Raw genomic sequence first — 26,831 nt, 5'->3', positions numbered from 1 at the left:
GAGAGGGGCGCCTGGGTGGCTCAGTTGGTTAAGCGACTGCCTTTGGCTCAGGTCATGATCCTGGAGTCCTGGGATCGAGTCCCGCATCAGGCTCCCTGCTCAGCAGGGAGTCTGCTTCTCCCTCTGACCCTCCTCCCTCTCATGCTGTCTCTCATTCTCTCTCTCTCAAATAAATAAAATCTTAAAAAAAAAAGAGAGAGAAAAAAGACACATTACCAATAGTAGAAATGGTATCACTACATAACCTACTGCTGTTATTAGGAGGATAAGCAAATACTATGAACAACTCTATGCCTATAAATTTTGCAACTTAGATGAAATGGACTAATTCCTTGAAAGACACAAAGTACCAAAACTCACTCAAGATGAAATATATAATCTGAATATTCTTATATCTATTAAAGAAATTGAATACAGACATTAAAAACTCCAGGCTCAGATTATTTCAGCAGTGAATTCTAACAAATATTTAAGGATAAATACCAATACCATTTCTAAAACAATCACTTCCAGAAAATAAAAGAGGAGAAAACACTTTCCTACTCATTTTATGCAGCCAGCATTATTCTAACACCAGAGAAGGACAGTGCAAGAAAACTGTAGACCAATATCTATCATGAACAAATACAGAAACAAAAATACTCAATAAAATATTTGCACATTGAATCTAGCAATGCACAAAAAAGATAACATATCATGTACAATGAGATTTATTTTAAGGATGCAAGGCTGGTTCACCATTTAAAATTAATTAATGTAATCTACCATATTAAAACCACATGATCATATCAATTGATACCAAAAAAGCATTTGACAAAATTCAACATTCATTCATAAAAATTCTTAGCACACTAGAAGGGATTTCCTCAATCTGATAAAGGGAATCTACAAAAAATTACAACGAACACTATATCTAATGGTAAAATACTGAATGCTTCTCCCACTATGATCAGAACAAAGCAACGATGTCCATTTTCACCACTCTATTCAACACCATACAGGAAGTCCTAGCCAGTGTAATAATAAAAGGAAAAGAAATATAAGGTATACAGATTAGAAAGGAATAAAATGAGCTCTTCTCCACTTGATCTTAGCCAAAAGGCCGAGAAGCGATAAAATGAGCTCTTCTCATAGGTGACATTACTATATAAAAATCCCAAACTATCTACAAAGATTTCTTAGAATAGGGGTGCCTGGCTGGCTTTGCTGGTGGAGCATGCAACTCTCGGTCTCAGGATTGTGAGTTTGAGCCCTATGTTGGGTGTGGAGATTACTGAAAAATAAAAAAATCTTAAAAAAAACCTCTTAGAATAAATTAGTTTAGCAAGGTTGCAGGATATAAGGTTAACACACAGAAATCAATTTCATTTCTGTATATTAGGAAATAAATTGGAAATTAAAATAAAAAACCAGAATGATTTATAATGGCACCAAAAATGTGAAATACTTAGGTATAAATCTAACAAAATATGTGGAGGATTATGCATGCTAAACACTATGCACTGATGAAAGAAAATATTAAGGACTTAAATAAGTGGATAAATAAATACTGCTGTTCATTGATTAGAAGACTCAATATTAAGCTGTCAATTCTTCCTAAATTTATCTATAGTTTTAACCTGATCCTAATCAAAATCCAAGCACAGCATTTTTGGATATTGAAAAAGTGATTCTAAAATCTTTATGGAAAAATAAGGACTAGAATATCCTAAACATTTTTTTAATCCTAAATATTTTTGAAAAGAGTAAGCAAAATTGGAGATCTCATTATTTCAAGACTTGCTAATTTCAAACTTATAAAAATTCAGGGTTGCCTGTCTCTGGTTCAGTCAGAAGAGGAAAAGACTCTTGATTTTGTGAGTTCAAGCCCCACGTTGGGTGTAGAGATTACGTAAATAAATAAACTTAAAAAAAAACCTCAGTAATCAAGACAGAATAGAAACTTCAGTAATAGATTCAAATAAATATAGCCAGAAAGTTATAGTAGTCAAAACAGTGTGGTACTGCATAAAGACAGACGGATAGACCAATGGAATAGAATAGAGCCCAGACACAAACCCTTGTGTATATGGTCAAATGATTTTCAACAAGGTTCAAGATTATTCAATGGGGAAAGGACACTCTTTTCAACAAATGGTGCTAGCAAAACTGGATATCCATCCACATTCAAAAGAATGAAAGAATGAAGTTGTACCCTTACCTAATGCCATATACAAAAATTAACTGGATCAAAGAAATAAGAGCTAAAACTATAAAACTCTCAGAAGAAAGCACAGAGGAAAAGCCTTGTGACACTGGATTTGGCAATGATTTCCTAGATATGACACCAAAGGTATAGACAGCAAAAGAAAAAATAGACAAATTGGACTTAAAATTGAAAATTTTTGTGCATTGTAGGACAATATTAAGAGTAAAAAACTCATAGGATGGGGGAAAGTATTTGGAAATTACGTATCTGATAAGAGGTCAATATCCAATATCTACAACTCAACAAGAACAAAAACCAAACAACCCGATTAAAACAGGGGCAAAGAACTTGAACAGACAATTCTTTAAAGAAGATAAACAAATGGCCAAAAGCCACGAAAAGATGCTCATGATTAGTCAGTGAAGAAGTGCAAGTCAAAACCACAGTGAGACACCACTTCACAGCCATGAGGATGGCTATGAGCAACAACTAACAAACAAAACAGAAGACAGACATTGGTGAGGATGTGGAGAAAGTGGAACTCTTGTACCTTGATAGTTGGAATAGTTAAATTGTGCAGTTGCTGTGGAAAGTGTTACGGCAATTCCTCAGAAAATTAAACCTAGAATTCCCACGCAATCAAGCAATTCCACTTCTGGGTATATACTCCCAAAGAATTGAGAGTAGGAAAAAAGTATTTGTACCCCGTTCCTAGCAACGTACTTGCAACAGCCAAAAGGTGGAAACGACTCAAATGTCCATTGAATGGATAAATGAATTAATGAAATGTGGTATATACATGCAATGAAGTAATAGCCTTAAAATAAAGGAAGGAAATTCTGGCACATGCTACAATATGAATGAAACTTAAAGACATACTCAGTGAAATAAGCTAGACTCAAAAGGACAGATTGTATGATTTCACTTATATGGTATACCTAGAATAGTCAGATACATAGAGACAAAAAGTTGGACCAATTGGTACTAGGGGCTGGAGGGAGAATGGAGAACTATCGTTTAAAAAGTACAGACATTCAGTATGTGACATGAAAGAGTTCTGAAGATGGATGGTGGTGATGGTCGTACAACGTACGAACATATGTAATGCCACTGAATGGTACCTTTAAAAATGGTTAAAATAGTACATTTTATGTTATGTATATTTTACCACAATCTTTCTTAAAAGGAAAAAATCTAGTTATCAGTAACATAGTGCTTATGATGACGGCTATGAAATTGTAATTTGCTACCTCCTTTAATTTTCATCACACTTTATATGGGAAGTTCAAGTTCTACATGTAGTTTCTCTCTTTCTGGACTACATTAGTTCCTCCCTCTCTGCACATCTCCCCTCCGCTCCTCTCCTGCTCTCTTAAGCCCTTGACTTCATAGGGTGGGGATACCACAAAGGAGGTAAGTTTTTAAAGGACTTCCTGAATTCTAAAGTTTGTTGTACTTTTTTATTTTTTTAAAGATTTTATTTATTTGACAGAGAGAAACACAGCGAGAGAGGGAACACAAGCAGAGGGAGTGGGAGAGGGAGACGCAAGCTTCACACTGAGCAGGAGCCCGACGCGAGGCTCGATCCCAGAACCCTGGGATCATGACCTGAGCTGGAGGTAGACGCTTAACGACTGAGCCACCCAGGCGCCCCTAAAGTTTGTTGTACTTTTAATATGCTAAAATGTTTTCCTTTATTCCCAAATTATTCAATTTTTGATTCAGTCATGACTTTAAGTTTTTTCTCTTTAATTTGCTAACATAGTATATTATAGAAATCGGTTTTCTGGTAAACCATGCTTGCATTCCTAGCATCGCCTTACCTGATTATATTATATACTGAGTTTGACTTGCTATTTAGGATTCTTCTATCTGTATTCACTTCTGCTTTTCCCACATGATCCTGTGAAGTTTTTGGGAGTGTCTGAAATTTTACCCAATTTAGAAGCTGCAAGTTAGCCTGTTATGTTTCATGGATAATGGCTGTAGACATGAGACTCCTGGGACAAGGACTTGATTGCTCACGCTATAGCAAGGAGCATGAGAAGCATTTGCATAGTACCTCTGGACCCTAATCCCATGGTAGCAAAGTGAAAGGTCTTAGGTGGATGCTGCACATGCTGTGAATTTGTGCAGCAGCTGAGCTTGGGGAATTCGCCTCTTACACAAGGCCTGATATTTGTCACAGACCTCATCCTTCAAGGTTGTTCACTAATAAATGGCCTGAGCAAAGAGTGGTCAGGGCCCTCCATTGTTGACAGAGCTAGCAAGAATGTATAGGGAGGGAGTCTTAGGGTCTGAGGTAGATTGCCTTTCCCAGCATGGCTTTGTTTCAAGATTACACTACCCTCAATTAACATGATGAAAATTCTTTTTTTCTAATCCCAGAAACTATTTAAATAAGCTAGGTATTTATGTGCTGCTTGAAGTTTTGGCAAAACACAGCAAACAGTGCCTTGTTTGGGAAGAGAATGGAAGAATTTTGGTGTGATTATTTTAACAGTAATTGACTTTCTGTTTTTTCTTAGTAAATATATTTTTCAGAATATTAATCCATAAAGTTCTCAAGTATACATAATCTACTCTATCTGTAGGTCTTTTTAAGATTTTATTTATTTGAGAAAGAGCACGAGCAGGGGGAGAGGGCAGGGCAGAGGGGGGAAGTGGAGGAAGCAGATTCCCCACCGAGCACGGAGCCCAATGTGGGTCTCCATCCCAGAACTCTGGGATCATTACCTGAGCCCAAGGCAGACGCCTAACTGACTAAGCCACCCAGGTGTCCCTCTATCTATAGGCCTTTTTCTTTCAAGTTGTTAGTTGTGCATTTTTTCTATCAGTCTTTTAAGTTTTCTTTCCCCTTAGAGATCAGCTTTTGGTTCATATTCTACATCTCCGGCACTTTCTCCTAATCTCTAGTCTCCCCCTATATGAAGCCACATAAACTAACTACTTAAATCTTCCATGTGTCCACTATGGAGTTCAACCTGGAGTGGGAACTATCTTTCCAGTTCATTCTGTTTTGTGGGTTGGTCCAGCACATCTTCCACCTTCAGAATCTGTGAAATGGCAAGTCTGTGCTCCCCAAACTCAAGGAACATTTCAGCTCTTCCAGAGCTTCCTCATCTTGCACCGATCTAGCAGCAGTAAGGTAGGTCTGTGGGCAGAATTCTGAAGCAGAGTAATTCTTCATCTGGAGGAGATGCGTCAGGTCATCCTTTGAGGCACCCTCAATCCAAGTCATTCTCTTGTTACCCATATCCATCCCTTTCACTTGGCTTGGGGAATAGAAATGCTGGTCCAGTTGACTCTCAGTAGGCCCTCAGTAGGGTCTAGGGTCTTGTCCATTTTATTTTGTTTTTTAAATTCTCTTTAGAATATAGGGTATCAACGCTTCTCAAGTTTTAAGGCTCTGGTTGTTATAAAAGAACAATTAAGGGCAGCTTGGAACAAACTGTGGATTAATATTTTTTGAAGTGTCTTTGTGGTAAAGAATTTAAAACTGAGTAAGGCCACCCAATAATATAAGTGAATTGATAAGTATACTATAATCTGGATGGTACTCAAGAAAATCAGACATCTCAAATTCAGAGACAGAAAGTAGAGTGGTGGTTATAAGGGGCTGTGGGAGGAGGAAATGAGGAGTTGTTGTTTAATGGGTATAGAGATCCAGTTCCGCAAGATGAAAAAGCTCTGGAGATCCACTGCACAACAATGTGAATATACTTAAAACTAATGAGCTATGTGCTTAAATAATTATGTAAAAAAAAAAAACGAAAATCGGATATGATATCAAGCTGACATGGGGAATTTATTTTGTAGAAAAGCAACATCTAGAGAATGCCACAGACAGCCCTAGTATGTCTAAAGTACTACATATAAAAATGATAATTGCTCATAACGACTACACTGAAGCACTGAAAGATACCAAAGTATTTTCTGAATCCAAGGAGCCAAATTTTACTCAGTATGGTTTTCATGTCCTTGCCTATCTCAAAGCTCTAATATGCCGACATTTGGTAAACCAGATAACCAGAACATTCAACACCCAAGTTTTCCGGCCATACATAGACTTACTCATACTCATCTGGTAAAATTCCACACAAATATTTTAACATTCCAATTTCTTGGTTAAGCTATATATTGCTTGAATTCATTAAATATACTTAGACTTCTCTATTATACAAAGTTAAATGTACAACTAAATTAGTAAAAAGTGCTCACTGTGGTTTTACTCTGACAAAAATGTTTTATGAATGTACTCTATACTAATACTGCCTTTTTAATTTAAATTTTTTCTTCTATTTTGTAACCAGTTTTGTGACTTTTTTTTGGTAAGAAATCTGTGCCTTAATTCTTACAGATTCTTCTTTTTTTTCTCTTTATTTCTTAGCTAAACTTCAGTATGAGCTTTATTGGTATCTCAGGCTTTGTGTGTATCCCTACTCCTAAATGCCAACAGTTCTTCAGAGGCCTGGCATCCAGCATGGGGCTTACTGTGTTAAATTAGTTCTAGAAAAAGCATTAAAGACATTTTTCCTGAAATATACAGAATATGTCATGCCAAATCTCTTGTTTATACAATAAACTGGTAAAATTGGTAAACTGCACCTATAGCTCATATTCCCAAAATAGAATAACTTAAATATTAAAATGTACCTTTGTGTTACCACCATAACTGACCTTATAAGCATAACAAATGGAAATATTCAATAAAAAAAAGTCACAAAATCCACTAACCGTAAAGGCTGCATATCACAGCATATGAACTCTCATCTCCCTATGACCTATTCATCACTACAGACAGCAATACTTTTTTAAGCTATTCTAGCATTTACGCCCTAATTAGAAATTTATACGAAACACAATTTTATGTTCAAATATGGAAATAAGCAACATAATTCCAAAACCCAAAAGTATCCCAGCATTCTGTAAAAAGAAATATCCCCAGCGGCTACATCCATGGTCACTAGCATCATTGTGCAGCATCTCAGGTACCTTAAAGAAAAAACAAGAGCAATGTTTAAGTTTTCAGAACCACAGATTAGTTTTTAGAATAATTTACAGGGCAGTAATATTAGCTTTATATGTAGCTGGATATACTGAGCCAACTCCTTAAAACAGGACCATATACATACTGACTCTAGCTAATAATGTCACACAGCATTTCCCAGCAGTTTAATTCACAATGATTATTCGGTTTGCTCCACTATGAAATGAAGAGCTATACTGATTACTCTGCTTTAGTTACTGCCTGTTGCTGAACCGAACATAACATGTGGCTTACCTAAGTTCGGAGATATGGAAATTCACATATAAAATAAAATTTTAGCAATCAGACTGGTTGGGATTGTTATGCGGACTTTGGTGACAAAAATAAGTAACTCCTTTGTCCATTAATAAGGAAATTATGAGCATTCTGAAGTACACACAGTATGCCAACAACATGTGGCTTGTGCTGGGTTTCCAACAAATCTATACACAGTTGAATGCCTGATTACTGAGCGTCTATTCTCAAAAAGACACATCAGAAAGGGGTAGATATTTCTGTGTATCTGTAATCAGGCAGGATAAGGTGTGCTTGTGATCAACAGTCCAAAAAGATAAACTCTAAAGAACCTGTATTTTCTATACTACCTTATCAAGTAAAGACTCACTTATTACTCTAAAGCCTTTTTAAAATTTTATTTATTTATTATTTATTTATTTATTTATTTATTTAAAAAGTAAGCTCTATGCCCAACGTGGGGCTTGAACTCACAACCCTGAGATCAATAGTCACATGCTCTACTGACTGAGCCAGCCAGGCACCCCCTAAACTAAAGCCTTTTTAAAAATGAGGTTTCATGGGGGTGCCTGGGGGTGGCTCAGTCAGTTAAGCATCCGATTCTTGGTTTTGGCTAAGGTTGTGTTCTCAGGGTCCTGGGATCGAGCCCCATGTTGGCTCAGCACTCAGCTCGGAATCTGTTTGAGATTCTCTCTCTCCTTCTGCTCCTCCCCCACCCTGGGATTCTCTCTCTCAAATAAATTTTTTTTTTTTAAGAGGTTTCACTGAACATTTTATTTTATTGTTAGTCAACACTATAATTAGACTTCTTAAAAACTTACCATATCAACCAGGGCAACATACATGAATAAGCCAGCAGTAAGTGCAAATATCCACATAGAAACATTTTCAGCATAATGACCAATGAAGATTCCCGTTGCCATTCCAAGATAAGCCAGCATGGCTGACAAAGCATTATAAAGAACAGCCTGCTTAACAGTCATGCCAGCCTTCAGTAAAACAGCAAAGTCACCTTTAACAGAAAACAAAAAAGGGGACAAAGTAATGAAAGAAATCACTTTTCAGACATATACCTAAGAAACTTCTCAATTTAGGAAATTCTCTTATTTTTTTGAAGGAAAAAGAAAGCAGCAAAGAATTTCCAGGGGTAACAGTGTTAGTGTAAATCACCCTAACAACTCTATAAATTAAGGTATTTTTTATCCAAAGTTTTTCTTAAGGCTTCCACTCTGTCAGTGAATGATAAATGCCATGAACTTAAATTTGTGCTCTTGCACGGACTTCAACAAGCTTGTAATTGGGCACAAAGAAGAGGGTGGAGAACACACATAAAATGATCATCAAATGACAAAGGCAATTTATAATTAAGAGCTAAAGAGTCTAAGGTTCTAGTTATAAAAGGATAAAAAGAGAAATTAAGATGGGAATAGCTAAGGGAGGCATCATGGAATATGAAGGATCTAGAATGTGGAACATAAACCAGATGCTGAGGATTATAAGCATCCAGCAGGCAGATGGGAGGCCTTTTGAATGGCAGTACATGCCAAGGAACAAAATTGAAAATGGCATCACAGGTATGTTGCAAATATCAATCTATAAGAAGAAAAACAAGGACATGAACTGGGATTCAGAACAACTCTAGGAAGGTTTTAAATCCTGGTGACAGAGGAGAAAAATATTCAAAACACAATTCATCAACTTCCCTTTTCTTTAGCTCCAATGAGAGTCTCTTTGCCAATTTCTTTCTGTTAATGGAAGATGATTTCTTTGAATCCCGTGGTCTTATTCATATTGTAGGTATGAAGATAATGATCACTGATGTCACCAGTATGCTGGTATAAGAAGCCATTTGGTAGGATAAGAGGACAAGAGAGGCAGCCCAGGTATCTCCCTGGCAATCCCACAGAGGCAATTGTGTAATCATACTCATAGGGTCAGAGTTCTGGCTGGAAACAAACTTATACTCAGCCAGAAAAGAAAGGTAGCTAGGTTACTAGAAGGCAGGAAAGTTACAAGGAAGCTTGCTGGAACTATCAATAGCAAATGCCAGTGACACTAGGATACTTCATCCCCCTGGAAAATACTGTTTATGTGGTTCTCTTACCTAGTTCATGAGGCAACTCGTGACAAAACACAGCAACAGAAGTACTTAAACCACTGGACAAACCTTCAGTAAAAGCAGCGCCTGGGTAAAAATCAATCAGAGAAAGTTCGGCTACATTATTTTGTGGGCGCTTTTTTAAAAAAAATCTTATCAGCATACAAAATGAGGTAAAAGAAGTAAACTATATCCTGGTCATGAATTAACAGAACTTTCCCAGCTGCACTCTGCATCTTTACAAGTAATTTTAGATTACATTCAATCAGGTTTAAATTTCCCAGTGGAGCATAAGCAGGTACAACCGAGAAGGGAAAGTTCCACTATGTTTCAGAGTGATTAGAGGATCTTATCACAGACCTGAGAAGTAACTGTTATCACATAAAACATTTATGTAAAAAATAAACTGATTTAAAAGGTTTAGAAGAAAATGCAGCAGTCCAAGAGTACAAAAACGTATGTTTCACTGGCCTCAGAAGAATTCACTAAGTAATTAGATTTGTTTACATTCATTCTTTCACTGTCTAATAAGGAAAGTCTAAGACAAATAACTCCCTCCATTTTAAAAGCTAACACTGTATACGACGGATTGCTTATAAAGCATGACCGAGCATGTGCATGTCCTCCTTTGTTGCTTCCGCTGTGCACAGCACATAGAGGAGGAAGCGCACCAGGCTTCCAGGGAGCCAAGGCCTGGGCTCTTCTCCGCCTGGTTATAAAACAACACTGCCTCCTTGGGCAAGTGGTTCGCCTTGCCAGGCCTCCGCTGCCTTACCTGTAATTATTTCCACTGCTCCTTCCAGCACCAAGTTACTATAAATTGTAAGTATTCTGTTATCTCTCGATCGTGACGGAACAATTTAATAGCAAAAACTCTCTAAAATTTTTGGTAACTGAACTTATCAGATATGCCAAGATTCCTTCAGTATAAAAGATGATGGAAAAAAGTGTCTTGTACCTTAGTATTGTTTTTACGGCAGGTAAGGGAACTCTAATGTAAAAACAAAAAAAACCCCATAAAAACACACGCTCCATACACGTTAGAGTTTGATTTTAAGACTCTACAAATTAAAACAACTTTTGAGAGTTACCACTTAGGTAATGGGGTAGGCAGTTTGTAGCACTTAATCTTATGTAACACTCATTAAGTACTTCATTGTCAAGGTAGGTACAGAAGAAATAACATTTTGATAACCTTAGAAGTTATTAGCTTTATCAAAATCACCCTATTCTTCGTTAAGAGGGGACTGGTGGTTTAACGTGACATTTTCAGAGTCAGCCAACAAGAAGCAAACATGTAGATTGTACCAATTGCAAGGCCATCGCTGAAATTGTGCAGGCCGTCGCCCATGATCACCATCCAGGCCAACGTGGCGATGCCCGCGTCCTTCAGCTCCTCCCGAGAGTAGCGCTGACTGTGACTGTGGGGGTGGTGGTTTTGGTGGTGGTGGTGATGCAGAATATGATGGTAGTCATGATGGTGGTGAATGAGATCGTCTGACTGGCCAAGCGTATCATGAAAATGCGAATGGCATTTATTCTTGCACCCTCGGGGGACATATTCATTATAGACTTCTTGTGGATGAGCATGAGCTATCATGACCTCTTCTTCTTCCAAGATTGCTGGCTGTTGAGAATCAAAGTGGGAGGGCTCCTGGGAGTCTGTTCGTAAATAGCCTTCAGGTCCTAGGTGTAAACATAAAGGACAATGGGTCAAAGTCAGAAGGCTTTGTTAATGTGCTTGGATACATTTCAAACATTCCCACTGACAAAGTCAAAAGAGATCTTAGAGCATGGCAAGTCTCTCATATACAGAACTAAACAGAGTATTGCTGATGCAAAACATCAGCAGGTTTTAATGAATTTTAGAAATTAAATGGTCTCACATATTAAGAATGGATTTTAAACTTTAACCTCCAATAAGGTTAGCCCCCACAATCTCCCTTGATTTCTTCTGCCTTCTTACATTTTTTTCTTTTTCAAGTTTTTAAGTTCCATTTAGCTAACATGCAGTGTAATATCTGCCTCCTTACATTTTAAAAGATAACTTTTCCCCGATTATAAAAGCAGCACATGATTTAGAAAAACATTTAAGAAAAATACTGAAAACAAAAAACACGCATAATCCTGTTGTCCAACTTCTTCTTTGAGGGTAAAGTTCAAGGAAAAACAAGCATTTGAATTACAGCGATCACCAAGGACAATTTATTATCTACTTGTGCAAAGAAAAGTGAATTGCAACAATAAAGTTTTGTTTTTCCCTTTGTCCTGTGCACGGATCACATTTTTCTCGGGCACATTCCCGACACTGTGGTCCAGTCCCAGGGCAGCCGTTCCCTCTCACTGTTATGTATTTCACTGGACTCCGTTAGAAAGGTTGAAGAAAGAATAGACACAAGAAGAGCAAGAACATTTTACTTACTTTTTAGAGAAAAAAGCAGGATAAAAACAAAAGGTGGGCAGGAAAGCGTACAGGTAGGCAGTAGCAACTAGGCAGTTTTTCTCCCTTGTTAGCTGGGAACTATCTCGTGAGCACTTACTCTGGCCAGGTACCCTGGGAGCATGACAAAGTCTCTAACTTGAATTCAAGCAAGTTATGTTCTTGTGGGGCGACAGCCACATGTAATAAGGAAACACAAGTGTAAATAAGGTCATGTGAGGTACTGGAAAGCATGGGGAAAACCAGAAAAGGGTAACGAGAAGGACAGTAACTGGGAGATCTTTGTCTTTGGGTGATCAGGGAAGGCCTCTGAGCCCAAATGATGGGAGCAGGAATCTGTGTAAAGATCTGATAGGAGGCTTCCAAGCAGAGACATGCAAGGCTCGGGGATAAACCTGGTGTGCTCACAGAATGAAAAGAAGGCCAGTGAGACTGGACACAATGAACAGTGGAGAGAGTGGAGGGCAGGGTCGGACCATGAAGGTCATGGTGAGGAGTTTGATTTAAAATTTTAATCTTAACTCAATCTGTCCAATAAGAAATGCCAAGCTAATAGTCAAGCTGCAGGAAAAATAATAACTTCACAGCGGAGCACGACGTCAGGTGGCACACGATGTCACTGTAGAGGATACAATACCACATTGTGGTACTTCTGCCCCAAATGATCAATCTAGTCCTAAAAAAGATTAGAAACAGCCCAAATGAGGGGCAACTTGATCCTGGGCTATGCTCTGGACCAATTTTTTCTTTTGCTGGAGGGAAAATATAAAGGAATCATTAAGACAACTGGAAAAACATGAGTGAGGTCTAGAGACTAGATAATGACATGGTATCAGCATTAATTTCCTGATTTCAATAACTGAACCATGGTTATATAAGACACTGTCTTTTTTCTTAGGAAACATATACTGAATATTTAGGGATACAGAGACATCTCATCTGTAACTTACTTTCAAATGGTTTAGCAAAAAAGTGTTTGTATGTGTACTCAGAGAGAAAGAGAATGATAAGGGTAAGTAAAATAACTGGGAGTTGTATGAAAGATACACAAATTCTTTGTTTTACTTTTTTTTTTTAAGATTTTATTTATTTATTTATTATTATTTTTTAAAGATTTTATTTATTTATTTGAGAGAGAGAGAGAATGAGAGACAGAGAGCCTGAGAGGGAGGAGGGTCAGAGGGAGAAGCACACTCCCTGCCGAGCAGGGAGCCCGATGCGGGACTCGATCCCGGGACTCCAGGATCATGACCTGAGCCGAAGGCAGTCGCTTAACCAACTGAGCCACCCAGGCGCCCTTATTTATTTATTTGACAGAGAGAGAGAGAGAGCACAAGCAGGGGGAGCAGTAGAGGGAGAGGGAGAAGCAGACTTCCTGCCGAGCAGGGAACCTGATGCGGGGCTCGATCCCAGGACCCTGGGATCATGACCTGAGCTGAGAGCAGATGCTTAAACATCTGAGCTACCCAGGTACCCCTCTTTGTACTACTCTTGAAACTTTTCTGTATTCTGAATTCCTTCAAAATAAAAAAATTAGAAAAAAATGTAAATATAATATAAACAACTTACTGGCAATTAAAAAGGCATTAAATATTTCAAAACTAAAAAAATTAAAAATAAAAAAAGGGACATGGTCCTGTCTCTCTCAGATAGTCCAAACTGCCTGCAAATCACAGAATAAACTCCCCCCAGCCCTCAGATTTGTTAAGACTTACGATCATCTGCGTCTACTTTCTCCTCATTTGTTGAAAGTTGAGATTCATACTTGGACAGCTGCTTCTTAATCTCCACATCATCATCAGTTTCAGGTTTTTTCTGATTCTAAAATGGCAAGGGAAAGCAACACTTTAAAACCATTGATGTGCTTATGTGTACAATTATAAACAAACAGTTAAGCAAAAGACTCAGAGAAAGACAACAGAGTAAAGGACCTTTATTGGGATAAAATTCCTCCAAGGGCAGGCAGGGCCTGTAGTTAACTTACACAGCACCTAGTTGTGTGCTTTAGGCATAACAACTGCTCAGGAAGGTGAAGCATCAAGGCTTCAGTAATATGAAATGTTGCAAAATCACATATTCATCTTTCTCAGTGTCCCCTAGGTCATCTACTTTAAGTGTGCTCTGGGAACCTGTTAGAAATGAACAATCTTGGGCCACACCCCAGATCTAATGAATCAGCATAGGGATTTTAACTAGATGCCTGGATGATTCATACACATATTAAAATTGAACTCTGCCTCAGGTTATCAATTTAGAACCAACTGGAGACATATTCTCCAGCATTTAGTGATCTGCTAACCAGCTGCTTGGTTTTCTCCATCCCTCTTTTGGACACCGAAACCCCATACTTCCCATACCTAAAACTATACTGTGACACTGATTAGGAGTTTGCTATTAAAACCAAAATACTTTTCCTATAATAAAACACCATTAACAAGCTTTCTCTTTTTAAACAAATCTCGGTTAGTTAGCCTCAAATTTATCACTAGGTTTTTAACTACCTCAGTACCATGCTTGAGCTATTGTCCTTATCGCTGAGCCCAAACATAAAGATCACCATTTGAACACTGGTGCCTGTGTATGATTTACGTAAATCAAACGTTACTTACTTACGTCGAAGTAATGCTTTACTTACTTTTCTTACGTAGAAGAGAATACTCAAAATGATGAAAACTGTCACACAAATAATAGATTTCTCATTTGCAGTACTTTTGAATATGACTTAAACAATCACCACCGGACCCGAGATTTCATTCTAGCTCTGATAACATGTAAAATATCCGTACGTTCTTAGATTAAATCTAGAGTTCTTAAAGGCAAGCACACAGACACATCTTTATACCTACCCCTAGCTTAGTGCCTTCAACAGGGAAAGTACTTCAATATTTGTGACAATAAATGAATTCAGGATATTTTATGTCACATCAGTTAACGCTTTCTTTCTTGTTGGGCAACAACCTAGAACTCATAGCTTAACCAATTCTTTCATTCTATAAGTACTGGGGACCTATAATGTTCTCTACGCTGAGTTCTGGCAATACAACGTAAAGATACACATGGTCTCCGTTTTCATGGAGTTTATCACCCACAGGGAGGGAGGCTTTACAGATATAATGATTAAACAGTTCACTGATGGCAATTTTTGATATGTTTTACAAAGGAAAACCACATAGTGCTATGAGAGTGTATAACAAGATCTAACTAAGTCCCAGTGCAGGCTTCCTTGAGAAGGTGATCCTTACACCAAGACCTAAAGATAAGCAGGAGTTTGTGGGGGAAGGGTGGGCTGGGAATAGGGGTGGAGAGGTGGATTCCAGGTAGGGAGAACTGCATGTGGGAGGGCCCTAAAACAGGAAGGGGCCAACCCCATCCCAGAAATGAAAGGAGCGCAAGGTGGTTGGGGCTTAGTAGGTCAGAGACAGAGGGGGCTAGAGGCCGGGTGGCAGAAGGAGACCCTGACAATGCAAACCAAGTTAAAAGTGTGGACCTTGTCCTACTAGTATCAAGAAGTCACTGAAGGAAGGATTTTGAATGGTGGTGTACAACTTCATCAGATTTCCACTGAAACAAATCACTTTGCTCTGCTCTGGATTGGGAGAAGAAAACAATAAAATACTGCAGACAGGCCAGTTAGGAAGTGGCTGCTCTCACCCAGGTGGGAGATAAACATGGCTTAGACTAGAATGATAGCAAGGAAGAGGGAGAGAAAATGGAAAGGCTCTAGATATATTCACTAAAACTAGCTTGGATATGAGGATAAGGGAGATGTCATAGATGACTTGCATGTTCCTAGTGTGAGCAATAACCTTCACTGGTAGAAAAAAGGTTTTGAGGCTGAACTTATTATAAAGGTCCAACTATCTATATCAAGTATGAGATGTGACCCTAATTTGAATATAGATTTCAGATTGACATATATGGTATGATATATGGAATCTCCCAGGGATGCAGAATGGATATCTTAAGGAAAATCCTTAAGGCTGAAAAAGTTCTCAAAACTCACCATATAATGAAGAGTTTTTGTTTTGTTTTGAGAGAACAAATGTAATTTAAAACTGTTAAATGAGTAATGCTAAGATCTGGACACCTTTAATAAAAGGTAAACTCAATATATTCTAAAAAGGAAGAGAACAAGTAACATTTACAAAACTCCTGTGGGAAGTCTGTTTAGAAATTATGCTTACTTGCCATTTAATGTTTCTTATACGTTCAACAAATGTTTGTTAACTATCATGTGCCAGATGCTATTCTAGGCATTGGAGATGTAGCAGAGGTCCTAGCTCTTAAGAATTTTTATTCCAGTATAAACTATTTTTGAAAAGAGATCATCAAACTTCTTTGACTATAAGCCATAGTAAAACATGTAATATACTGTAGTATTACCGCTGCCTTTAAAAACATTGGTCATGACAGAAGATTAATTTCACAACTCACTGAGTTAAAAATTGTTCTGTATTAAATCATAGAGAGCCTACTTCTTAAGAGTCCCATGTTAAAGAGTACCAGATTAAAGAAAAGCTATCTATAGGTAAAATTTGAAAACAGAGTTGAAATTAGCATGCTAAAGAAATGATGGTATGTGAACTAGCCACAGTAAAACAAACAAACCTCCAAACCTCACCCCCACCAAAAGAGAATAAAATATATATATATTTTTTAACGGAAAGAATTCCAGGGAATGTAAACAAGTAGGATAACTCTCCAATCAGTCCAAGTGAAGCACCTGGGATCATGGGAACATGGAAGAGGACTCTCTGGATTAAGAATAAGCTATTCTCATTTCACTTCTTTCCTCTAACTTTAGGTCCAGTAAAGAGAAGGTTCACAATTTGTAACTTGAGGTCTTAGTGAAGGTCAAATCTCTAAGGGTAAATCTTCACAGGATGGAGAAGGAGGCAACTCTCCTGTTCACACACACACTTGTTTCCCACAGTGAGCTCTGTGCTCAGCAAGAATCAACTACATTTGTTTTCAAACATCTTCATGCCAGTTAGGCTTGTTATTGTAATTGCACAATTTAATTACACATAACTCAAACTGTGAAATGATGGTGAGAATAGTTACTTCTATGAAAACTTAAGCTGAATGCTTTTGAAAGATTCAAAGGCAAGTTGTTAAAAAAAAGAAGACTATCAAGTTATGTAAAGCAACCACTGCATAAAATTTACAAAGCCTAGATTCTACTCTTGAATAGCTTTCCAAGTGTGTAACCTCTTGCTCAACTTGAGAGAAACCAAAATTGGAGACTGCAGATGAAGTAGCCTGGCTACAGAAAAAAAAAAGATCATACAGAGCTCTGACTCAAAGAAAATCTTGGTCAACATCAAATGACCAGAATATGAATGTACAAATGTTTTAAGTTAAATTAAAATGTCTAAGGGCGCCTGAGTGGCTCAGATGGTTAAGCGTCTGCCTTCGGCTCAGGTCATGATCCCGGCGTCCTGGGATCGAGTCCCGCATCGGGCTCCCTGCTCCTTGGGAGCCTGCTTCTCCTCTGCCTCTCTCTCTCTGTCTCTCATGAATAATAAAAAAAAAAAAATGTCTAAGATGTGTACATATCCTCTTTAAGAGTTCCCATTAGGATAATCTTTTGACTGACTTGCTTGGTCACATCAGTTTAAGAGGTGCCAGATAACCACAGGCGACTCATGGGGTGTTTTTACCAGAAATAAAGAGCCTATACTTCATACTATTGGCTTCATACTATTTTCTGGCAGCAATTTGCAAAGGACAAAACTGTGAAAGTCACAAACCCTCTGAAACACAACAGAATATTCAGCTACTGGATGAATAATTAAAGTGAATCACAACAGTTCATCATAACTACCAATAAATACCAACAGTGTATCCATAATGCTTCTTTAAAAAACAAAACAAAACAAAACAAAACAAAACACACAGAGCGCCTGGGTGGCTCAGGTGGTTAAGTGTCCTACTCTCGATCTCAGCTCAGGTCTAAATTTCGGGTCGTGAGTTCAAGTCCCACATCAGGCTCCATGATAGAGATGGAGCCTATTTAAGAAAAAACAAAAAACAAAACAAAAACCCCACACAAACAAAAAACCACAACACTTTACTGAGGTATGACTGACAATGGGAAAGGTGTACACATTTAATGTATATAAATCAATGAATTTGGGTATATATATCCAAGAAACCATCGCCACCATTAAGGCTGTAATCGTGATGCTTTGGACCTTCAAGGCTTTGTTTGTGCCTTGTTTGGTTTTACACAAATGTTCATCCTTCACCATTCTTACCCTCTTGGGAGTTTGGAGGGAATACTGAAAATAGAGAACTCCAGGGTTATCGAGATGGAGAACAGCTTTCCATGAATGCCTCTGGAAACAAAAATTACCTCCGGGTACTGAAACCCTCTCAAATGAAGATCATACCCGCTGGACAAGCTCAGCTAACAGTCTAGTTAGAATACTACTCACGTAAATGTCTGATGCATAGTAAATACACAGTACTTTTTCTTACCTTTTTCTTCTTATCTTTAAATTGCTTGATCAATGTGAGTACATGTTCAACAAGAAACATGAAATACAAGCCACCCAGAGCTGTCAGACCCTTCCATGTGGAATCAAAATAGGTACTTTCTTCTATGTTTTGAGAAGACAGATGACTGAAAAGTGGCCCTCTCTTCATTTCCATTGTGGATTCTTCATGGCTGTGACTATGGTGGTGACTTGCATGAGACTACAGGAAAAACAGTTATGTATTTTATAAATTCATTAGTTTCACACATGTCAGAAAAATTGGCTAAGGTAATAAGGTCAAATATGAAACCATTCAGAATTAGGCAATTAATGGGGTATGTCAGAGCTGAGGGGGGAAGTTTAATACATTAAAATGACCCACAGGCTGCTAGCGATCTACAGCTTAATGTATAATGTCCTAAGGCACTTAACGGTGTACTTTGGTTTAGCGTGATGACAGATACCTTCTCTAACGACTCTCATACAGGTAGCGGGTATTTTCAATGTTTGACACGTTACCAGGGCCACAAATGACAGGGAACTCCCAGACTCAACAGGCATACAGGGTTTACTGTTTATACTCCAGGCAGAAAAAGCCCATACTAGTCCTGTTACTGCGCTTACAAGAAGCCTCGTGTGTGTCACGGGCCCTGGCAGGTACCCGAGATCAGGTGCACTGTCCCAGCAGTCTGCCACAGGCATTAACGTGAGGGCATGTCAGGGAACCGAGTGTGGAGCACAGCAAGAGCAGTGAGATGGGGGTGGTCCCAGGATACACTCTACACACAGGCTGCGTGGTGCAGCGAGTATTCCTGAACATCTGCCATCTGGGGCCGAGGGAGCGCAGTACAGCAAAACAGTTTTGCGCTATGTAGAGAGCTCTGGGAATGATTTCTTTTTCCCACTGACCTGTAAGCCTTTAAGGGAAACTTAAAAGATGCGATCCAAATACTTTTAAGTTTTTAACAGAGCTATTAAATAAACTTTACTCAACTTATTTAAGAATTTACTTGTGTCAGTGAGTATGGATCTCTAATTACACACATAAATTCAACTCTAAAGGAAAACTCATTTCTTGAGTACACAGAGAATCAGTTTCTATTTCTGCGGCAATTACATTAATGTAAGCAGATAATTCACATTGTTGCAATCTGTCACAGTAATAATATCTGAGCAGAAGCTGTCTCCTTCATTAACTGGGCCCAAAAAGTTAAATTAGTTGGTATTTAGTAAATTCCCTTAAAGAGAAAAGCAAAGAACAAACCACGAACATATATTAAGATCTAGTACAAAAATGCAGCTTTCAGTCACCAAATATATTTTAAAATCAACTCTTCTAAACCAAATTTCTAACCTTTTATGTATATCAATACAAAGAATTCTAGTACAAACCAAAAATATATTAATTTTTTCACTGTTGAATAATAAAATATACTGATAGGACAAATGACTGTACTTACATGTGGAAGGAGGTGTAAAAAAGCATCGCCACTTAATGTCCCAACAGCCAGTGCCACAAGGAAACTTAGGAGAAATTTGAAAAACACCCGATTCATGAGAGGCACTAAGATAACGCCGAGCAAAGACAGAAAACTGATGATGGAAATGGCTATAAAGCCACCAACCCAGGCTGTCAAATAAAACACAGCAAAGGAAAAATTATACAATCGATAAACTTTAAAAGAGTAGCATAAAGCAACTTGTAAAAGCAAGTTGCCTTTCTTAAGCTAAAGAAATACTAACTCAGTGGAAGAGGACTGTGGAAATAGGGCAATAACCATTTGCTGGTACAAATGAATAATCTGACTGAACCCTCCTGGGAAAGAGCAGAGGTCTGGTGGAACGTACTTCAGATGGGGGTGGAAGGGAGAAAATGGTTACCAACGATGAATTCTAGATCATTTGGGAACTGAGCTTTTAGACTCCCATATACAGCTAAATTAGGAAAGAGAGGAGTTAAAAAAAAGAGAAAAAAGGAAAAAAAAAAGGAAAGAATGAAAGAAACCGGGAATTCAATGATTTCTTCAGTAAACAAAGCAATTATTTATTTACCATAGTTTTTGAGCAACACAGCTCTACACTATAGCAGAACTGATCTTGGTTTCATTTATTAATAAGAACCAGAATTAGGCCCCGATATAGCAGATATTAACTCTGACCTTCTGAAACAGTGTGACAACATAAAAAGCCCAAATTTCAAATGGCCCTGATTTCCTGTGGGATGACCTCAGTTATAATCCTGTTTTATTTATTATTATTTTTCTTAAGGCAAGGCTAACCAACCTCCTTTCTTCACATTCAAGGCAGAGAACAATTAAGATATGTGGGGGTTGCCTGGGTGGCTCAGTTGGTTAAGCGGCTGCCTTTGGCTCAGGTCATGATCCCAGGGTCCTGGGATCGAGTTCCGCATCAGGCTCCCTGCTCAGCGGAGAGCCTGCTTCTCCCTCTCCCCCTGCCTGCCGTTCTGCCTACTTGTGCTCTCTCTGTCAAATAAATAAATAAAATCTTAAAAAAAAAAAAAAAGATATTTGGAATTACGCTGAAAAATGAATAGGTTGATGTAAATATAAGGAAAAGTACAACATAAATGTATCTACTTGAAATTATTTTTATGTAAGAAAGGCAACTCTACCTATTTGTAAAGAATAGGTCTTTGGAGGGATTTCAGCTTTCTTTTCACTCGTTGTATGAATCAGACATGATCTAGCGTCAATTTGATTGATGATGGCTGGGCAGAGATAGTTGAACTCTGTTGCATTCAGCAGAACCTGGATGCCCATGCCATGAGATGTAAGCAACTTTGACGCATTGAAACACTGCGGGAAACAAAACAGTGAAAATCACCAAAAAGTATTCCCATTAGATAATCCAAAAAAGTTGTCTGATGATACAACACCCTTTCCATACTGAAGCTCCTTCTTTATTTTTTCAAGTTAATGCATTAAAACCAACTTTTGTCTTGAGTACTTTGGAACTTGCCTCAAGCTCCCTGGAGATACTATGTCACAATGGGGCTATCCCACCTCTTCTGCTTCCTTCCTCTTGGGAGAAGCAAGTAAATCACTAGTCATCTAGAGAAAAAGCCCCGAGTGGAATAACCTTGAGGATAAATGGACATTCACAAGCCTGTTAACTCACTGTATAAACCTATTAAGGAAATGAGCTTTAATTTTGAGATGGAGTTCATTAGAGATTGAGAAATATGTTGCTTTAGTACTAAAGCTACCCTACGTGGCCTAAACAAGCCCAAGACACGTCACTCTTCCAGCAATGACTGTACTTGCAAAACTTAGCTCAGTTCTGTCTATACACCTGGCAAAAGCTCTACAACGAGAGAATATTAAATTATGTAAATTACTCTTGCGGAGGGCAAGGCTGGTTAATAAAACAAACTTGTACCAGCAGGCAGCTGTTTCAACAGCTTAATTAGATGACAAGCTTAGTTTGAAAAGAATCCCCTGTAGGTAATCTAAGCTCCCCTTCTCACACAAAAAAAATTGGCAGTAGCACCTGCTTCTCATCTTCTGTGAAGTTACTTTAAATTCCCATAGTTCTTGGCCAATACTACTCAGGCCAAACTTTATTACCGGTGTCGCTATGGGAATGACCATTAGGATTATTCCGGAATTGGTACAGTCATAGGATGACTTGAACGAAGTACTCTTTAAGTTTTGCTTATTAATGCATACTAACTAATTTCTTGCTCTTGACATCTCTCAGCCAAGAACTGCGTACAGTCTGGAAGTCTAGACTAGGAAGACACGTGACTTCAGAACCTCACTTCCCAGACTTTTCAATTGTCCAGCACATGGTTCTTGATGGCCGCTCCAGTTTCAGCACTCCCCAAGTCACTGAGAGCCCTCTTTCAAGAAGGTAACACTATTGTTCTCCATGCCTTCTTTTGTGCCTTCAGCCACACCTTTCCCTAAAACATGGATTCTAACTCCTGCTTTTTCGACCTCCCATTTTCTACTTTTCATTAACAATATTTACCTTCTAAAACTTTATCCAAATATCCTTGATTACTGCTTTCCATACTCATTTTAAATTCCATATTAGAAAATAGTTTTAGCTGCCAGCACCATTCTTACCAAAAAAATTATCCCCCAAGTTTTCTATCATTAATGTTTACAACACAGTAGGGACAAGGGCCTTTGGGCCAAGTGCCTGGATGAGAAAGTAGAAACTCCCTTTTCAATAACATCATTTTATTTTTACTTCACACTCCTTGCAACTAGAGATAGAATGGCAATGACAGGACAAACAAGCAGGCATAATGAAAAACATTCATCTTACCTCCTGAGTATTTTCATTTGCGTTTCTGGAATACATAAAGCCTTTTCTGGGCTCACTCACAGATTCATTTGTTTTCCTACTGGCCAGCCGGCTCACCCGGCTTTTTTCTGTGATACTGGGTGGAGTGGAACTGCTCACGTCTTTGGGGAAAAATTTTCCAGGTTTTGGAGTGTCTATTGTCTCTAGAAAGTGAGTTCCTTCAGAGACAGCATTATACACAGCTGAGGTCACTTCACTAGCAGTAACACCATCCTTGATTAAAACATTCCTTCTACCATTGGCACGTTCTGATCGGTGAGATCCTTTCCCCTGGCTGTTTCTGGGATCTTTACCCAAACTATCAGACTCATGGTCTGGGCAAAGAGCTTTCCGATTATTTTTACTGGAAGCAGCATGATTACGGTGAGAGTGGTGATCATGGTCAGAGTGATGGTCGTGGTCATGGTGTATATGGATTTTTTTAACCTTATCTATGCCTATATTCTGAAGCAATTTTCTGAACCCTTCAACTGACAAGGAATTATTTTCTCCATAGCGATGGAAAAGCTGCTGTAGATGATGTCGCTGTGTGGCAACTGCCAAGTCAACATTAATGCCAGATTCCCAATTCGTAATAATTTTCTCAGTGGTCTGAGCGAAAGCAGTTGCCGGTTCTAGTTCATGAAGGGGATTTGTGACTGACAGGGTGAAGGTCAGAATCAAGATTACAGATAAATTCCTCGCCATTGCACCTTCCTAGAGAAGACAGAAAAAAAAATTCTTGCCTTCACTTTTAAAACAATTTAAAACTTAAGAAATCTCATGCTGAAAATTGCTATCAAATAATCAAGGTTTACAGAGCATCATTTAGTGTGACTGATTTAGTGCTACATACTGTGAAAATATAAAGAACTACATATATACATAAAGAAAATATGAAGAATCCTAGGCTCTACCCTTGTATTGCTAAAACACTTGAAACAACTGGAGAACAATTGCGTGCTGAGACCATAATTAGCACTGCAAAAGCAATAGTAATTCAGAAACTGGAGGTTCATGTGGTCACAGACATACTTGGCAACTTATTACTGCTTCTGTGGACCCTCAAAAGGGATCACCAGGTAAGAACAATGATTTGAAACAAAACCTAACTACCCCCACCATCATCATTATTTTATAGAATAATCTTTTAACATAAAAAAACGAGAAATGGCAATCTCAGGATAATTCACATTTAAACCTTTTTAAAAATATATACAAATCAACTTAAGGCTTCTCTTTCCCCAATCCCACTCCTCAAAGGTACCTAGTTTTGCCAGTTTCTTGTATTATCCCTTAGGATAGTTTCTACGCATACTCAAATAGATGTGTCCTTTTTCCTACTCAACAAATGACACCTTTCTGTGTTGGTACATATAGATTGATCTCATTCTCTTGAATGCCTGCAAAATAACACCTCTTCAAGTAAATTAAACTTCATAAAAAAATGTATCGTTCTTATGTGGCTATAAAACAGTGAAAACTTTATCACAGACTATCATCACTCATCCACACAATAGTATTTGGAACCAAAGGCCTACACTCCAAAGAGAAGAATGAAGTTGAGCCTTGGGGCGCCTGGCTGGCTCAGTCAGTGGAGCTTGCGGCTCTTGAACAAGCGGTTGTAGGTTTGAGCCCCATGAGAGATTACTTAAAAATAAAATCTTTAAAAAAGTAAAAAATAAAAAAAATAAAGAGACCATTTTATATATATAAATCAAATTGAGCCTTGAAAAGCAGAACTCAGTTAAAGAAGAGAAGGTATAGTCCAGAGAAGCAGATGGACTGATATCTCAGGACCCAGCAGACGTCCACCACCACTGATGGATGGTGATTGTGACCAAATTCATCTGCCATCAGCCAAAGAATCTAGGGGTCAGGTTCCGGAGCTAGAGAGCAAGGAGGGGCAACCTAGTTCTACCACTTTCAGCTGTTTCCTGCACCAGGAAAAGCTGGTAATGATACATAACTTGACGGATGGCTGAAGAAACCATATGAACGAATGTCTGTGCAGGTGCTCCATAACTGTCATTTGTTGCAGTGGAAAATGGAAGTATGTAACTACCATACGGCTAGACTCCTGAAAGAAGAATCGTCAGAGCCTGAAGTTTTGGGAATTCAGTTAATACGCAAAAGAGAAAGATTAAGAAATCATTCGCAAGAGGCAAGGAGCGGGGTGGGTGGGGACACGCACAGACGGATGGCTCAGTGGGCAGCTCCATGCCTTTCTCCAGGGAGGATGCTTAAGGCGGTCGCGGACCGGCCGGCGGATCTTCCCTGCAAACCAGCATGTGTACAAGAAAAAAGAAAGCCGAAGGACAAGGGCCTGGAAAAAAGGGGCGAGTGGAGAAAATGGGAAAAGAGGACACAAAACTGCTTCCAAAAGCTTTTTATTTTTAAACACGACAGTACCTTCTTCGAATATGAGATGAACAGGACAGACCGTTTCCTTCTAAAGTCCTTCGCTGCACCCCGGAGCCCAACTATGCACCCGAAACTGGGAAAGTCCGGCCTCCACGGCCCGCGAGGCTCCCCCTCTCCGCTGTCCCCTCCCGGACCTGCGGGACTCACCTCTCCGCGGCCTCGCCGTCCCCGCGCGCCGGTTCAGCTCCCCGCGGGCGGTCCGGAGGTTTCGGAACCGGTCCGTGCTTCTCTCTGAGAAACCTCTACAGGGCACGGAGAAGCGGCGGTCTCATCTGACCGGCTGCCCCTCGGGCCGGGGTACCGCCGCGCAGCCACCGGGAAGCCGCGCCCCACACGCCTCGCCTCCCGGGAGCAGGAGGACAATTACTAATTACCGCCGCGCGCAGCGCGCCGCCGCGAACCACCGCCTCCGCCGGCCATGACTTCAGGGCATGCGCAGTGCGACCCGGAACCCCGTCCCGGTCAGGCGGATCCGCGTGTCCGCCTGTTCGCCGGCGCCACGGGGCTCGCAGAAGCGGGAGGGGCAGAGGCGCGGTCAGAGGGGGCTGTGAGCGCCGACACCAGCTAGCTGGGGCCCTTTCTAGGAGCCCCTCCGCGGCCCTGCGCCTCTCTGAGGCCGGAGACTCGCTCTCCAGGCCCCCCGGCCAGCCCCATCTGCTACTGGGACCCTGGCCGTGAGGGGCAGCGGGACGTTCCTGACAAGCACACAAGCCCCGGGTCTTTGTGGAAGGTGCTGAGCCACTCCAGTAGGGCCTTCGTTCCTGGGACGGAGGCTGTGCTTCTGCGCTGGGCCACGATCCAGAAGAGAGCTGGTAACTGCGCTCAGACACTGAGGACCACTCGCGGCAGGAGAGGGGGCGGGCCCGGCGAGGCGGGGGCGGGCCCGCCTCCGCCCCGCCCTCGGCCGCCTCTGAAACGCGGTGCGGATAACGCCTGCGGGAGAGGCGACCGCGCGAGTAGTTCCGTTCCGAGGGCGGAAGTGCGCGCCCAGGTCTCGGCCGCGGCCCAGCCAGCAGCATGGTTGCGCCGGTGCTGGAGATAACTCACGTGTTTTGCTGCCCAAACCGGGTGCGGGGCGCTCTGAGCTGGAGCTCCGGGCCCGGAGGACTTTTGGCCTTCGGCACGTCCTGTTCCGTGGTGCTCTATGACCCTCAGGTAGGAGAAGTGGCCGGACGCCCGTTTCCATGTTCTTCGGGGGTTCGAATCCTCTGCGTGCGCTCGGGGCGGACTGTAGACGCTCTTGCGGAGCGGGGGGAAGGCTGTGTGGGCGAGGAGTCGCCCATGGGCGCGCGGGACTCACTCCTCGTCCTCTCGCACGCCGCGACAGCCTGGGATCACCAGGTCCTGCCAGTGGCCTGTTAGGCCCACGTAACCCCACCTGAAAGACCTTTTCTGAAGCCTTCCGTGGGAACTGTCATACTGTTAACTAGTTCGGGTTTTAAAGGATTTGCAATTTAGGTATGGATGAAAGCCATAATCACAGGTACTCATTTCTGTATTTTCCTTCAGACTTATTTAATAAGCTTGTATTGAGTTTCAAAGAAATACCACTTTTATTTTGGCTTTGGGAATAGACATTGAAGGCGCTGTTGGGGTAAAGG

The 26,831-nt window shown here is 40.0% G+C and overlaps 2 protein-coding genes and 1 pseudogene across 3 annotated transcripts in view; 1 reads left to right on the top strand and 2 right to left on the bottom strand.

The window, feature by feature from the left end:
• Nucleotides 1-943: 943 nt before the first annotated feature.
• Nucleotides 944-1,114, bottom strand: LOC118004821 (annotated as a pseudogene).
• A 4,860-nt stretch (nucleotides 1,115-5,974) lies between these two features.
• On the bottom strand, nucleotides 5,975-26,024 carry SLC39A6 (solute carrier family 39 member 6). The gene is made up of 10 exons (XM_034995724.1): nucleotides 25,378-26,024; nucleotides 22,789-23,523; nucleotides 21,125-21,308; nucleotides 19,953-20,122; nucleotides 18,494-18,712; nucleotides 13,726-13,831; nucleotides 10,879-11,256; nucleotides 9,577-9,657; nucleotides 8,294-8,484; nucleotides 5,975-7,183 (listed from the first exon to the last, which is right to left on the bottom strand). The coding sequence occupies exons 2-10, from the start codon at nucleotides 23,512-23,514 to the stop codon at nucleotides 7,031-7,033; spliced, it is 2,208 nt and encodes a 735-aa protein (XP_034851615.1). The 5' UTR covers nucleotides 23,515-23,523; nucleotides 25,378-26,024; the 3' UTR covers nucleotides 5,975-7,030.
• Nucleotides 26,011-26,831, top strand: part of ELP2 (elongator acetyltransferase complex subunit 2) — a 47,942-nt gene continuing 47,121 nt past the window's right edge. Inside the window, exon 1 of one of the 2 annotated variants that reach the window (XM_034995722.1) lies at nucleotides 26,011-26,385. In XM_034995722.1, the coding sequence (XP_034851613.1) occupies nucleotides 26,248-26,385 (138 nt within the window). In that variant the 5' untranslated portion in view covers nucleotides 26,011-26,247. The remainder of the gene's footprint in view (nucleotides 26,386-26,831) is intronic. The other variant, XM_034995723.1, reaches the window with a different exon arrangement.

Source organism: Mirounga leonina, unplaced genomic scaffold (genome assembly GCF_011800145.1).
Source record: "Mirounga leonina isolate KUSES-001 unplaced genomic scaffold, KU_Mleo_1.0 Mir_93, whole genome shotgun sequence".
In the NCBI taxonomy this organism is placed as follows: Eukaryota; Metazoa; Chordata; class Mammalia; order Carnivora; family Phocidae; genus Mirounga; species Mirounga leonina.
The sequence above is the reverse complement of the archived record's forward strand: the minus strand, read 5'-3'. Positions and strand labels throughout refer to the sequence as shown.